Below are 17,178 nucleotides of genomic sequence, written 5' to 3'. Positions count from 1 at the left end.
TAGTTACTTGGTACATATACCCCTTCTGACTCTTACGTAAATTGTTATATCACATGGTTCTCTCAATTACTGCCAATTATATGTAGGAGATTGCAGGATAAAAGGATCAGGAAAAAAAGAATCAGGAAAAAAAGAATCAGCTTATGAAAAAGCTTACAGTCAATATATTGTTAAGGGATTACCTGGCTTCCAGTCATGTATAATTGGTGTAAATTTACATCAGTTTTGATTGTGGTACCAATAGATCTACATAAGGGTAAAGCATGTCAGTTTGAGATATGACATTATGGAGATAACAGAGAGCAGCAAGGGTGGCAAGAAGCCTTTCTGGAATGGTTACATGTACACCAGAAACTGTACAAGAAAGAACAAGATCTGTTGGAATTGCTCAAGGAAGTCTAGTCCTGGGCATCATTGTACACCGCTCTGGGCATTGAAAACCCAGTTCTGCAGGAAGATCACAACCATGCAAGATCAAGCATGCCAAATGTAGACTGGAGATGAGAAAACAGGCCACCTCTTCACATAATATACCCTCTAAGATTGTTGCTATTGTGGCAGATGCTCAGAGAGAGTCCAGATGCAATTACCCAGTCTTGAAAACATCAAAAGAAGTCTAAGATATCACTGCTGTTGCTCAGCCATTCCACCTGACATCAAAGACTTGACCATTCCAGAGGATGACTGGTCCCAAACCCACAACCATTTCTTATTATTTGACAGTGGTCTGGAAGCATCAGAGAGAGTTATCGCATTTGCCATACCCGAGGGACTCCACTGCCTTTGTGACTCAACAACTCTGTTCATGGATGGTAACTCTGTGATGGCACCAACACTGTTTTCTCAAGTATATATCATCAGAGTGAGATATGATGAGGAATATTCCACATGTCTATGCACTCCTTCAGAGAAAGACACATCATTCATACGAAACATTATTTCAAATGTGTGGAGATGGACTTGCAGCAAAAACCAGACCATGTAGCAACGGATTTTGTAGATGCCATTCTTTGCGCAACTGCTGCTGCTGTGTTCGGACGTCATGTGCACACAGTCACAGTCACAGTCACAGTCACAGTCACCAAACGCCTCCAGAACTTGTGCCACAGTTGGACAAACAATGACACTACAATGGAACACTTTTTAACTGGCATTGGCCAGAATATAAGACTTTGTAGACTGAAGTAGATATGTGCTATTACAAATATTCCTTGAACACATTCTGCAAAATGATACGTGATTATACATGTATTATATTATATATATTGATTATATTAGTTATAATTTTGGTTCAGTATTCAACCAATAAATGTGTTGAACTATTCTTTTTTTCTTGTTTCTTTTTTTCCTAGGATAAATGGATTCTTTTTTCTGATTCCTTCCTTCCTGATGCTGTTTTTCAAGTTGCCGCAAAAGTATACCCATACTGAACTAAGATGAAATTATCTTTGTCGGCAACCATGTTTCAATTCAGGATTAATTGGTGACACCTTGCCACATACAGGACTATACAGCACTGATTACCGTAAAAACACATATTCCGGCAGCTCATTTCATGCCGAAATCCGGAATTGACAGCTGCTTTTAAGCAATGATAATTGTACAAACCACTGACAGGACTGAGATTTTATGCTGGAGTTGAGAACTTGCGGGGTAGGACAGCTGCCGGTTACAACAACTTCCACTGTATACTGATTACAGTATGTGAAATGGTTCTGCATCTAAGGGGGCACTTAATAACCATAACTGACTCTGTGAAAACAAACTGAAATATTCTCCCATCTAGCTGGATGGACATCCTCTATTTACACATCACCAAACAAGTTGGCAACTCGACACTTTTCATCCACTTTTACTCATAAACCCATGAATCCAGAGCTTTGACCTTGAAAGAAAAAACATCTACCTCACAGCTTCACAAAGTATCTAAATCATCATGAAAGTTCAGGTCACTTAAGTCTCATCTGTTGTAATGCACATACACAGATGCTAATGAACCAATGATAGTGATAAGAGTGAACACCAAACACGTGTACCTCAGAAGATAAAGGATGATTCCTCTCCATCAATAAAATAATGTAGACAGTGTAAACTATGGCACATAGACATATACTAGTATATAGATATACATTATACCAACAGCAGGGTGACTGTCCAACTGTTGCTGATAAACTCACCAGTATTTACAATCTTTTCCCCTCAGAACCCACACAAAAATGCAGTTTATCAGTTTGAAAGAAATCATATTTGCTTAGTGAACACTGACATTTGTTAAGTAGACTCTGCTGATGAGGAAACATCCATTTGCAACACAAGTGTAAAGTGTATCCACACAAATGTTAAAAAAGACAGAAGAAAAATGGAATTCAACCATGTGTCGCAAAACTTTTTGGGGGAATTAAAAACAAAACTAATTCATAGACTGAATGAGATGATAATGAACATTAATATGATAATACATGTATATGAATAATGTCAAGTATAACATAGTTGCACAACCAACTGATTCCAAAATCAATTACAACCATCAATGAGCCTCGAATCATAATCCAAAATACTTTCACATGGACTTACTGAAAGTCCTTGTTGAACAATATGAAATACACTTCCCATTATAAGACCCACAAAAACATAACCCTCTGAACACATCCCAACAGACTTGTGTATTAACACAGTCAAAGTGGTCAGGAGACAAAATGGAGTGGTCCACAGATGATAAAACCTATCAATAGTCAATCAGTAAAATGAACTCCAGCAGAAAATGTTCCCCTTATCTGCCTGAAGAAGAAGGCCACACCATGTATTATGTGAACACCCAGCAGGCCGATGGCTAGCTGGTCGATTCTTTCTTCACTATAGACACTATTTGTTCATGAAGTTCATACAGCTCGGTGATCTTATTTCCCAGCTGAGTCTGAACTGAAAGAAGTTCCCTGGAATCTGCATCCTGGGTCACCTTGGAGTTGTTGAGAAGCCTCTGCAGATCCTGGACCCTCAGGGACAGGCTGTGGTTCTCCTCCTCCAGACTCTGCAGCAGAAACACGCAGGACTTGAGTTCATCACAAACAACACGCTAGGATGTGTGTGGATCGATGGATATGACCTGGGACGTGTGAGGGTATAATGCTGTGAGCTAGGACATGTATGGGTCAAAGGCTGATTGCTAGGACGTGTGTGGATCTAAGGTTGATTGCTGGGACGTAAGTGGATCTAAGGCTGATTGCTGGGACGTATGTGGATCTAAGGCTGACTGATAGGACGTGTGAGGGTCTAAGGCTGATTGCTGGGACATGTGGATCTAAGGCTGATTGCTAGTATGTGTGTGGGTCTAAGATTGATTGATAGGACGTGTGTGGATCTGAGGCTGATTGATAGGATGTGTGTGGGTCTAAGGCTGATTGATAGGACATGTGCGGGTCTAAGGCTGATTGCTGGGACATGTGGATCTAAGGCTGATTGATAGTACGTGTGTGGGTCTAAGACTGATTGATGGGACGTGTGTGGATCTGAGGCTGATTGATAGGATGTGTGTGGGTCTAAGGCTGATTGATAGGACATGTGCGGGTCTAAGGCTGATTGCTGGGACGTGTGCAGGTCTAAGGCTGATTGCTGGGATGTGTGTGGATCTAAGGCTGATTGCTGGGACATGTGCAGGTCTAAGGCTGATTGCTGGGACGAGTGTGGGTCTAAGGCTGATTGCTGGGACATGTGCGGGTCTAAGGCTGATTGCTGGGGCGTGAGCAGGTCTAAAGCTGATTGCTAGGATGAGTGGATGTAATGAGAGATGTGTGGGTCTAAGGCTGATCACCACAGGATCTGCCCTGATCTGTAGCAAGTCAACTTTCCCCAGCTACTCTCTCCCTGCTGACCATTACCACAGGATTGGCCCTGATCTATAGCAAACTATTCTGTCGCTGCTGAACATCACCAGTGGTCTACCCTTACCTGTAGCAAGCCAACTCTCCCTAGATACACTGTTCCTGCTGAAGATCACCACAGGATCGGCCCTGATCTATAGTAAGCCAACTTTCCCCAGCTACTCTCTCCCTGCTGAACATCACCACAGGATCTGCCCTGATCTATAGTAAGCCAACTTTCCCCAGCTACTCTCTCCCTGCTGAACATCACCATAGGATTGGCCCTGATCTATAGCAAACTATTCCGTCCCTCCTGAACATCACCACAGGATCGGCCCTGATCTATAGCAAGCCAACTCTCACCAGTTACTCTCTTTCTACTGAACATCACAACAGGATCCCCAAGATTCAGTAGTGAAGCACAAATACTACACGTACCTGTATACGAGCCTGCAGGGTGGTAGAGTTGGTCTCCTTACTGGAGAGATCCTCTACTTGTTGGCGAAGTATTTCTAACTCCTGTGGATAAAGGGATATCTTGTAGGAGTTATTAGCTAAAAAACTGCTATCTGTAATATTCAATATTCATTATAACCTTCAATCCAATCACTGAGTCCTCACTGAAGCATACATAATTCTGTTTTCACATGAAGTGAGTGAGTTTAGTTTTTCATCGTAATCAGCAATATTCCAGCTATATGGCCATGGTCTGTACTTGAGTCTGGACCAGATATTCCAGCTATATGGCCATGGTCTGTACTTAATCAAGTCTGGACCAGATATTCCAGCTATATGGCCATGGTCTGTACTTAAGTCTGGACCAGATATTCCAGCTATATGGCCATGGTCTGTACTTAATCAAGTCTGGACCAGATATTCCAGCTATATGACCATGGTCTGTACTTAAGTCTGGACCAGATATTCCAGCTATATGACCATGGTCTGTACTTAATCAAGTCTGGACCAGATATTCCAGCTATATGGCCATGGTCTGTACTTAATCAAGTCTGGACCAGATATTCCAGCTATATGGCCATGGTCTGTATTTAATCAAGTCTGGACCAGATATTCCAGCTATATGGCCATGGTCTGTACTTAATCAAGTCTGGACCAGATATTCCAGCTATATGGCCATGGTCTGTACTTAATCAAGTCTGGACCAGATATTCCAGCTATATGGCCATGGTCTGTACTTAATCAAGTCTGGACCAGATATTCCAGCTATATGGCCATGGTCTGTACTTAATCAAGTCTGGACCAGATATTCCAGCTATATGGCCATGGTCTGTATTTAATCAAGTCTGGACCAGATATTCCAGCTATATGGCCATGGTCTGTACTTAATCAAGTCTGGACCAGATATTCCAGCTATATGGCCATGGTCTGTATTTAATCAAGTCTGGACCAGATATTCCAGCTATATGGCCATGGTCTGTACTTAATCAAGTCTGGACCAGATATTCCAGTGATCAAGAGCATGAGAATCAATCTGTGCAAATAGGAACCGATGACATGTGTCAACCTAGTCAAGGAGCCTGACCACCCGATTTTCAGCTGAAGACCTATACTACCCTGGATTTTCAGGGGTCTTTCACATAAAGGCAATACTAAAAGACAAACAGTTTTAGTTGTACTTGGTAGTAGTAAGGGTTTCCAAAAAATACGGGTTGAATAACATCAATCATAATGAAATCAGATCCATGTTCTCCATACAGCTAAACAAAGATCTGAGTAATCTTTTTCAACTCATGCTCTAGAATCAAACAAATAACCTTATTTCCAGACCATGCCTTCAAAAGCAACAACAACAACAACAAAACTCACTAAAGAAACTTCCCACTGAAGTAATAAACAGATTACTTAGTGGGAATCAGGAAATCTGCCTGTGACCTTTCAGCCTACACTGCCTTATCATATTGAGGTTGCATGACTAGAAAGCGCATTCCAACTATCACTTTCCAGATTAGGTACACAATTCTCTGATGAGGATGGAAGGTCATACTGACATGATTTGTAATGGGAATTCCCTGATGTTTGTTTTACAATATTGAGAACTATGACTTCATTAAATGAGATATGAATAACAGCAACTATTCAGGAAGCCTTTGTACCTCATCTTTAGTAGAGTTGGCTCCCCTCAGCTGCTCAATCTGTGCTTGCATCTGTTGCACTTGCTCTTCCAATGCTTCTGTCTGATCACTGGCCCCACTACCACCTTTCTGTTCCATCTCAGCTACCTGCAACATACAGAATCATGCATGTAAGCCAAGGATACGTGTCTGTGCACTTCACATCTAGCCAAGGATGTGTCTGTACACTTCACATCTAGCCAAAGACACGTGTCTGTACACTTCACATCTAGCCAAAGACACGTGTCTGTACACTTCACATCTAGCCAAAGACACGTGTCTGTACACTTCACATCTAGCCAAAGACACGTGTCTGTACACTTCACATCTAGCCAAAGACACGTGTCTGTACACTTCACATCTAGCAAAGAACATGTGTCTGTACACCTCACATTTGGCCAATGATATGTGTCTGTCTGTCATAGTAAACTTAGTCTCAGTAATATTTGATACACTCTTTCACTGAGTCAAACAAATCCTAGTAGGAGGTTGCATCATGTAACCTTTGGGAGACCTATGACCCTACAATCAAATGTGAGATGACTGAACGGATTTTAACCAATAAAAAATCAGCTACTTTTAAGGTGGGACAGACACTGATCTCTTAAGGAATGAAAATTTGTATAAAACATAGATACTTGACCTGCAGTATTCACACTTTGGAGTTTTGGTTGACAGATAATATTTCCAAAAGCTGACATCCTTCAATATTGCCAAAATGCTATATTCAGCCACTGTTTACTTATTACTGTGGCCTTCTAAAGTGCATCACCCAGAAGCGAGAGTATGGAAAATAGCAAAACAACCTTTTTGAGGTATAAGTTCCAACGTATGTGAGAATCTGTGCATATGTGTTTCTTACCACAAAATACATGAGAGTATCATATTCCATCGTTGTGTAACACATAAGTTGCCATGAATATATCGTAAGACAAAGAGAATGTTCCAATAAATATCTAACTTGTGGCTCTAACAAAAATTATCGTTGAGGGTAAATTTGCAGGTCAATATGAAAAGATTTGCTCTTATGTGATGTAATTGTGGTTGATCTGTTGATAAAAGAAAACTCCACCAAGAACATGTTGATGCTGGCTTTCAACACATACACCTGTCTGAGGCTGGTATAAAGGAGACAATACATTGATACACACAACAGTGTTATACATAACATAATCATTTAACACATCTCATGCTTTCAACTTCAGTTGAAAATAAAATCAACATATTTCTATATTAAAGCACTTGTGACAAAATGCCTCATGATGTTGACTGTTGCAGAACTTAACATCATGTCAGAGTGTGATGGAAGCACTGTGGCTGTTGTGCTGCTGTATGTGTGTGGTGTGTGGTGTGCGGAGGTCTGGGAGGAATAAACTGGCCATGTCGGAGAGTGTGTGGTATGTGGTGTGTGGTGTGTGGTGTGTGGTGTGTGGTGTGTGGTGTGCGGAGGTCTGGGAGAAATAAACAGGCCATGTTGGAGGGTGTGTGGTGTCTTGTCACTGGGTCATCCCTTCATCACCAGATTGTCAACATGCTCACTCTCTCAGGAGGGGAAAAATCCCCAGTGAGTAATGAATGTTTGTATTCTTAGGGAAAGATATTGTTATGTTAGACATTATGAAAGATTCTGACTTTTTCCTTCAGGATCACCTATTTACTAATGACTTATGACTTCATGAGACATGCATCATGGTTCATAACAGAGTAATTATCTACAGCCGGTCACAAACTGAGGGTCACTGAGGGAATGCCTGGTTCTTCTGGCTACAGTCCATCATGGATGGCATGTCAACATGGGCATGGGGAAGCCTTACACTAACAACTAGTCTCTGAAATGAACATATTTTAGTGAACAAAGTTCATAGTAAAGAAAATATAAAGAAATGGAGCCCTGAGACTTTCTTCATTTTCAGAACTAAGGGAATCTAGACTTGATACATTTTCTAGACCTGCATGGGCTTTCTTGGATATATTTGCTTCAGAGTTTGTACGACAGACTAGGCGAAGTGTTTGCATGTAGGAGATGTCGAAACTTAGTGACCAATCAATATCCAGTGATCAATATCCCACAATGCATCAGTCCACACCACAATCTGACACCCATGATGGGATAATAACCTTGATGTGAAGGTATAATGTACCTGTCCATGCAGGTAATACCCTTCGTGTGACAGGTGTGACTGAGTGGTGGAGTGAGTACCATGACAGGTATAGAACAGATCAATATCACACAGAAGACATGGGAAAGCAAACAGTTGCTGACCAGACTAGGCAGGGCCATGCTGTCAGTCTGGCCACTTGGGTGACTGGGTTTACTGTGGGAGTTGTGTACAGTGTGTGTGTCATTGAGTTGGGTGAGTTGTTCAGTGAGTTGTAATTGGTGAGCTGTGTGCAGGGAGTCAATTGAAGTCAATATGTTCTAAGCTGGAATAAGTAAGTTGTGTTTTGTGAGTGTGTGAGTTTAGTTTTATGCCACTTTTAGCAATATCTTCAACTTCAACTTCTTAGTTCTCATAAAACCACCATTGGTGGTAGAAAAGCAAAGAATATACAAATGTACATAAATATAAGCATGCGTCATGATGATGAGTTATTTGTGTGACAATTTATACAAGTGAGAGATAAAAAGTGATAAACATTTGCTAAGTATAAAGTTGACAGGTGACATGACCTTGCTAAGAGATGATAAATTGGCCTTGCTGTGATATATTGGTGGGATGAATGATTTTCTGTAAGAATTAAGTGACATACATTTAAGAAGATAATGGAATTCGTCACCAACTAAGTTGCAGTTGCATAATCTACATATTCTTTCTTCTCTCTGTATGTTCTGACATCTGCCAGTTTCGATTGGAAGGTTTAGATTTGAGGTTCTAAATTTCAAAGTAGGGATGTGTACAGATTTTGGACATAAAAGATATTTTTCAAAGGACAGTGTTTTTTGTAAGTACTGATAATAGAATCCCGTAGAACTTGAACGTTTATCTTCTTGCCATTTTTGAATAACCTGATCTGTTAGGATTTGTTTAGCTTTTAAAACTAATGACATTGTAGAATATGCCGAGGGATTTACATATATTTCGGATAAACAGATTCTGTCTAATACATGTTTTATGGAGTGTAACCAAGGGTATGCCGTAGGGTGTTGTACATAGTCATGACTAACATATTGGTATAAAACGAGATAGTTTGATCGGCTCAGCTGACGCAAGTTTATGCCAAAAAGACAACATATTGACATACATTCTTATATTTAAAGGGGTTCCAAGACTGGGGGCAATTTTTAGAAACTGTAAACAGACACTTTCCATATTTAAAGTCTAATTTTGATGTTTTAGCCATTCCTGCACCAAAACAATGACTTTTGTTTTGGATAAAATAATGTTTAATTTCCAGTTTCCGCAATAATCATAAAATGAGTCTACCGATTTTTTAAGATCTTCTTTTGTTTTTCCAAACAGAACAGTATCATCAGCATATAATAGTACTAAAAGTTGTAAGAATACTTGTAGTTCATTTTCACTGAACATCTCTAATTTAACTCCACTGCAGATGAGTTCATACCAGTGTTTTTCTGATCGTTTAAAAAGATTGAGAATATCAGTGGGGACAAATATTCTCTGTGGCGAACACCCTTTTCACATGGAAAATAACAAGAGGAATCATTGTTGAATTTTACATTTGATCTAATGTTATCGGACATGTTTGTAACAAGTGTGACAAATTTACCGCAAATTCCAATCTTCTGTACCTTCGTCCATAGACCAATTCTCCAAACAGTGTCAAATGACTTTGTGAAATCAATAAATGCACAGAAGAGTTTTTGTTTTCGAGTCAACCTTATATTTATATGCAAAACAAACATTATATCTATTGTATTATCTAAAGTTCTTTCTGAAACCCGCTTGTGTGGGGATAATTAAATTGTTCATTTCTAGGAATTCCTGACGCCAAGCATTTAAAATATCCCTCAATATCATGGCATGGGACAAAAGAAATGGGCTTCACACATAGTATTCATGTCTTTGGTGTGATTAGTGATTGCTTTAACCATTTGGCTGCCCATGTTTTTACTGAGTAGGATTGGAATTAGTAACTCATGTTTAGTGAGCAGGCTGGAATTAGTAAGTTGTTTCTATAACAAATAGTTATAATCAAAATACACATTTCTTTAAAAAGATGCTCTTTTAGCATGGAGCTTCTATATGTCAAAGAAAAATATAAAAATATTGTTCAGGGCAATGATATTCTAATACAATGTTTATGGTACAATGAACAAATTCATTTGGATGAAAAAAACAAACAAACCATTATCTGAAAAACTAGAATTACCATTCATTCCTCATCACATTCAAGACATCTTTATAATAAGAAAGGCTGTAAGAGATAATATGATATACTTATTCCAGTTTCAGACTCCCCATACAGAGCTATAAAAAGAAATGGGAAGATGAACTAAACATGAAGAAAAAAATGTTGTATTTACTGAGAAGGTCGTGCTTAGTTGAATTGCTTAGCTGAATTGGAATTTGTATGTTGTTTTAACCGAATGAGATGGGTTGAATGAATAAAATTTATTAGAGTTTGTCACCTATCACCAACATTAAAATGTTCAGAAATCTACATCGATAATCAGAAAGTTTGTGATATCAAAGCTTGACACAGTCTATACATATTCTAGCTTGCATTCTTATTGGAAAGATTGCTTCAAGACTTTACACTTTGAAAGTCATCATTTCAGAAAAGGTCCCATGCACAGGAGGGGGCAGAGCCTGGCAATCCCATCAAGATGCTTTTAACAAACAGCACAGGATACCAGTGGTCATTTTAAACTCATTTTCTCAATGAGAACATACTCGCACACACACACACAAATATATAGGAATAAATACTGCCTCTTGCAATGATTGCATATGATATGGATTCAGATATTGTACACATAGCACATAGGTCTTCCGGAAAATACATCAGGCTATCCCTTCCTTAAAACTATGGCAGCTAAACTAAATTTTTTTTTAATTCATTCAACTCAGTAGACAGATACACAAATAAATGATGCAACAGCACAAGTACACAATAAGACAAAAGTTCATATGGATAGAAATTATACATACTGGATATATGGCAGCAGTGGTGACCATTTTCTGTCAAATTGTAACATTTTATTATTCTTAGTAGCAATAAACTTTTCAGTTTTGAAAATATCACCTAGTATTTTTAGAAATGCATCTAGTGATAACTTGGTGTTTATAATACTTGATACATGAATGTATTTTTTACCAGCAAGAAGTATATGGCTCATTAAGTCAGTATTATTTCCGCCAATTAAGACTGTATATATTGTAAGGGATGTTTTCACACATTAACATTCTCAATAAATGTGTCAAATTTTCAGACACTAAGTTACAAAAAGAGCAAAGTTCATCATCAACTAATTTCATTTTCAGTAATTCTTTTTTTGTGTATATAATATTATGAATAAATTTAAATTGACAGTCAATCAATTTAGTATCTTTTGTGCATCTTCTATATTCTTTAAAAATATGTTCCCATGGGATTACAGTGTCAAAGAGTTGTTGCCATTTTTCACATGTAGAAGGGAAATTTTCAGTACTTATAAGCTTATAACAGAAATATCGTGACCTCTTTGGTGCTGAAAGTAAACATATCAGTGATGTGCTAAGATAGTGATTATAAACAACCAATAGATTATTTCTAATAGTATCTTTCCATTTTCTTGGTATATTTGAAAGAACCTGGTAGTAATCAAGAACTATGCCTTTGATGTTTTCTTAAGTTCATTAAATGACAAAATACCTTGATCATTACACAAGTCTCTTATAGAGTGAATACCCCTAAGATACCAATGTCTTATAATAAAATAACTATTTTGGAATTGATGGTTGAACCAAAGGGGTTCAGATAAGATTTGATCAATATCTGTAAAATCAGTTTTATGTGTTCTATAAAATATTCCCCATGCTGCCAACACATCTTTCCAATAGGGATTCATTATTTTCACATAATTTTCAATGTTGGCTCCAAGCAGAATTATATCCTTGAATGGAAAGGTACTAGGGCTAGTATTTTTATTTCGGAGGTATTTATTTAATACTGACATTTTTAATGAGTTTATGAATACCTCTACATTAACCATTCTGAGTCTCCCTTCTTCATATTTTCTAATAAGTGTTGTTCGCTTTATCTTATCTCGCTTATCATTCCAGATGAATTTATAAAATATATCGTTTAATTTTAATTTATCAATGAATTCCTTTGGAGGATTTGGGAGTGAAGTGAATATATACACCAGCGATGAGAGTGCTAAAGTTTTAACAACTGTTATTTTCCCTATTAATGTCAAATTTCTTTTCCTCCAATTCCCTAGAGTTCTATCAATAATTTCTAGTCTTTTTCTTGTATTAATTACCCAAAGGTTATTCAAGCTTTATTCCTAGTACATCAAAAGTGCCAATCAAGCTTAAGATCCTGACATAACATCATGTTACTACCTGCCATTGAGCCTATCCATATTGCTTTAGTCTTCTCTACGTTTATTCTTAAACCAGACATTTTGTAGCAATTATTGAGGGTGTCAATTGCTACGCTTAAGCTTTCTTCACATCCATCAAGAAATAATTCAGTATCATCTGCATATTGTCCAATTTTATGTTCAGTATTATTCAACGTCATTCCTTTTATTGCACTGTTGTTACGGATCATTATTCCTAAAATTTCTGCCACTAAAAGGAATATGTAGGGAGAGACCGGGTCGCCTTGTCTACAGCCCCTTTCATTGTGAAAAAATTGAGATTAAAGACCATTTTGTATAACACAAGATGTAGGATTATTGATTAATATTTTTCCATACTGGGTCCAAAGCCAAATTTTCCTAATGTTAGAATTATAAATTCTTTAGAGACAGTGTCAAAAGCTTTTTCAAAGTCAATAAGTAACAACAGTCCCTTTTTACCCTGTAATTTTGCTTCAAACATAACATCATATAACAGTCTAATGTTCTCACTAATACATCTTCCAGGGATAAACCCTGTCTGAGTCTCATGAATAAGTGTATTTAAGTTTTCTTAATTCTATTGGCTATACATGTACTGAGTATTTTATACACAGAATTTAGTAGGGAAATTGGGCGCCAGTTTTTTAACAACTGTCTATTTTTGTTAGCTTTTGGAATGCACGTGATGACGCCTCTTTTGATTGTTGGACTTAACATATTTTGCCTGAAACTAAAATTGGTTGTTTCACATACCAATATGATTAGGAGAACAATATTGTATTTCTGAATAATGTATTAGTCGAAGGGAGGCAACTCACCTTCTTCTTCATGACAGAGTTGTCCTCCCTGTATGCTGCCAGCTGTTTCTGCCATTCTTCCACATTGGACGTGCTCTCCTGCAATGCTGCAGTCAGACGTGCATTATTGTTCTTCAGGGTCTGGAGTTCCACTTCCCACTTTTTAGCATTACTGGAACTGATTCAACAATACAGATTGCTACAGCCTGTAAATATTCCATTCCAGATTAGGGAAACCACAAGTTGAGAGCATAAACAAGTACTAAACACTGGGTCCAATGGAACTACTAAATGAAACTCAGATAAACCACCTGATGTGTACACCACTCCTGCGTTACAGAAGCATCAGGTCCTGGCGCCCTATTCTTCCAATTTGGGTCACACTGACTGACCAGCTGACAAAAACACCTGTTCCAACAATGTTCACTTTTAAAAAGTATTTTTTATTACATCTTAATGCCATCATCTCTATGTAATGAAGTGTACTATGTCCACAGGTACGAAATTTAAATGTTAAATAAAGAAAGTTAGATATAACATCCGTGTTAGGAATCTCCTGGTTAGACTTTTCTCACATCCAAATGGACCAGAAATGGAGATCCACACTTTCATGTCTCAGCTACCTAAAGATCTGACACTAGTTTCCTCATGTCCCCTCACCTTTGAGCAAGAGCAAGTTTAAGTCTGTCGTTTTCATACTTGAGCTGTGCTTCTGTGGTGCTGGCTTGAGGAAGACTGTTGCTGCCCTGAGTAAACGAGTTCCGACGCTCACGTAAGCTGCCCACATCACCCTGCTACACAATACACAACCCATTCTATTAAAACCATTCTTTTCTCAAAATAAGATTAACTGTGAAAGTAAAAATATTAGTATTAAATACAAATAGCAACTGTTTATCAGAAGCAGATATTAAGTGAGGAGGGTTTTTCCTCTATTCTTTGATGGTGTTGTAAATATTGAAGAAGCTGTAAATCCATAGCACATGTTCCTATGTTACGTAACTTCAATGGCAATGGCACATACAACAAATAAATCTTTGTTTTACAAATTGTATTTGATCCCATTGGATCATTTCTACCCACATATTAAACAAATACTATAAATCTGAAAGGTGTGCTAAGAACTATTTCTTAGACATTAATCAGAACGGCCTCACTACTGTATGAAGACAACTGTGAGGCCATTTATTGATTAAATTAAACACAACAAAGAAAGGGAAATAACTCCTTCAACCTTAGATGAATGGTAACCTGGAAATATATTTTCAGAGTCTGATAAGGTGGAACGTGAAGACAGCTCTCTTATTGAGTCCACCAGTACACCTGATGGTGACAATGAATTCTAACAGTTACCATAGTACTACCATTGTTACAAAGTTTAGTTTTGTATCAAATATCAATGACATTCTCTTAAATGGCCCCACTGGGAGATACAGCTAAGGTGCTGAGGGCATACACTCCACTGGAATTCCCTACTGAAACAAACGGGGATACCAGGGATCTCCTGAGGATTCAGGAACAAAGAGGTCTGTGGCTGGGGCTGGGGTTGGGGTTGGGGTTGGAGAAGGATTGGCCATTGATAATCTACGCATGATTCAACGTGGGAGTCGAGAACAAGGAGGTCTGTTGTTGGGGATGGGGCAGGATAGGCCCTTGATAATCTACGCATGATTCAAGGTGGGAGTCTAGAACAGAGAGGTCTGTTGTTGGGGACGGGGCAGGATACGCCCTTGATAATTTACGCATGATTCAAGGTGGGAGTCTAGAACAAGGAGGTCTGTTGATGGGACTGGAGAAGGATTGGCCCTTGATAATCTACGCATGATTCTTTATGGGAGTCTAGAACAAGGAGGTTTGTTGTTGGGGACGGGGCAGGATAGGCCATTGATAATCTACGCATGATTCAAGGTGGGAGTCTAGAACAGAGAGGTCTGTTGTTGGGGATGGGGCAGGATACGCCCTTGATAATTTACGCATGATTCTCTGTGGGAGTCTAGAACAGAGAGGTCTGTTGCTGCGGCTGGAGAAGGATTGGCACTTGATAATCTACGCAAGATTCTCTGTGGTGAGTCTGGGGGACCCATCCTTCCCTGTGGGGTCCCTGTGGGAATTCTGGGGGCCCGTCCTTGAAGACCCTGTGGGGTTTCTGTGGCGAGACTGGCGGTCACAACCTTCCCCTGTGGGGTCTCTGTGGGGATTCTGGGGACCCATCACACCCCTGTGGGGTCCTTGTAGGAAGATTACTGTATCGTGGTACAAGGTTTCTTACTGGTAATGAAGATAGGCTGTTGGTCCTCTGATGAAGGAACTGACGGTGTTGGGACGGTTGTGAAGGGGAGGAGCTTTTGGCCTCTGTGGTGCCGTTGATTTCACTGCCTCCAGACTGTAGTTGATGCTGAATGGCACTTCTGGTCAGGTCTTTGATTTCCTTGAACTTCTCAATGAACTGAAAGTCAAGGATGATAAAACTGAAGCCACCAATACAACCATATGCCAGGACCTATCAGAAAGGCAAATCATATCCCTATAAAAAGTGGAATGGTATATGTAATTTGTTAGTCCGTCATACAGAGTGAGTGAGTGAGTGAATGAGCTGTTCAGCACTGTTTGAGAGAGTGAGTGAGTGAGTGAGTGAGTGGAAAGTCTCTTGCAACAACACAATGTGTTACATTAACATGGGAAAAAGGCCAAATGTCGATATAATGGATTATTTCATCCCTTGCCATGAGGGCCAATGGATAACTTTCATGTAGCATACTGATATGTCACAGGATAAATTTTATGTATGAGACAGTTTGGCAAGTTACTGCTGGCTTCTTGAGGGTCATGTGATTAATCAAGAAAACATTGAATGTTTCATAACCCATAATGTGAGGATATACAATGGAAACTTTCCATGACGTGTGACCCGCGCCGTGCGTGCGTACGTGCATGTGTGTGTGTGATATGGTGACTTTTATGGGGAAAATCACCACCCAACCTAGACACTAATTATGCATGGTTCTTAAGCATGTCCTGTACAACCATACTGCCAGAAAAAAGGAAATGTTTAGCCCCATGTGAACAACAACCACGACTACAGCAGAGATGTAAAACCAGACAGGGTGTTTCCCTCTGCAGACTTGTAACTTAGTAACATGAACTTTAGTAATTACTTCTCTCGGCAGGCTACCTCACGGCTCTTTCAGACCTGGGGACATGCCAACACCTTCAACCTATTTAAAGTACCCTATTATAAGAAAGCTATGGGTGATATTGTATAAGATAAGGGAGAGATTCATGAACCGAGTGTGGAAATCTCATTACACTGCTAAATGTTTAATTAACTGAAGGAATTTAATTTAGAAATTAGGTTTATAGACAGAAGAAGCTGCCATATCTGTTCAAATCTATTGTTTGTCCTGCAGAAAGTCTCAGCTTCGCCTGAAAGACTTGCTGTTGGTGCCACAGTGGCCATCTCAAAAATATAAACAAAAATTAATATAGTTTCCACTCAAGCATCTGTCAAGTTTCCTTATCACATAAAACAGATTTAATTGTGTGACACATTCCTCAGGTATCAACAGAGATAAACATGCCAGAAAACTGACTTCAAATATTTATCATAATTTGAAATAATTTATACGAGTAACTTGTAACACATTCCCCTAACAGATGTATTTACTGTGGACATGGTGCAAATACTTTCACTCTTGTCCTAATAGCAAGCTATGTCCCCAATGTCTTGTGTAAACATACATAGTGGTCTCCCCTGTAAATACTGTCAGTCTGTCAAGTCAAGAAGGTCCAGTGCTTCATTAACTCTTCAAACAAGCTACTTGACAGTTTAGGGCTAAGACTGGCTAGCAGCACATCCTCAGCAGAGCAAGCTTCCTGAACCA

The 17,178-nt window shown here is 39.0% G+C and overlaps 1 protein-coding gene across 3 annotated transcripts in view; it reads right to left on the bottom strand.

Moving 5' to 3' along the window:
• Positions 1 to 1,958: 1,958 nt before the first annotated feature.
• Positions 1,959 to 17,178, bottom strand: part of LOC137278609 (homer protein homolog 2-like) — a 64,285-nt gene continuing 49,065 nt past the window's right edge. For all 3 annotated transcript variants that reach the window (XM_067811077.1, XM_067811076.1, XM_067811078.1), the window contains exons 4-9: positions 15,567 to 15,743; positions 13,958 to 14,091; positions 13,319 to 13,475; positions 5,969 to 6,094; positions 4,296 to 4,376; positions 1,959 to 3,028 (exon numbers count right to left, since the gene is read on the bottom strand). In XM_067811077.1, the coding sequence (XP_067667178.1) occupies positions 2,831 to 3,028; positions 4,296 to 4,376; positions 5,969 to 6,094; positions 13,319 to 13,475; positions 13,958 to 14,091; positions 15,567 to 15,743 (873 nt within the window). In that variant the 3' untranslated portion in view covers positions 1,959 to 2,830. The remainder of the gene's footprint in view (positions 3,029 to 4,295; positions 4,377 to 5,968; positions 6,095 to 13,318; positions 13,476 to 13,957; positions 14,092 to 15,566; positions 15,744 to 17,178) is intronic.

The sequence above is a fragment of the Haliotis asinina genome, chromosome 3 (assembly GCF_037392515.1).
Source record: "Haliotis asinina isolate JCU_RB_2024 chromosome 3, JCU_Hal_asi_v2, whole genome shotgun sequence".
Taxonomy (NCBI): domain Eukaryota; kingdom Metazoa; phylum Mollusca; class Gastropoda; order Lepetellida; family Haliotidae; genus Haliotis; species Haliotis asinina.
This window is presented reverse-complemented; position numbering and strand designations above follow the sequence as displayed.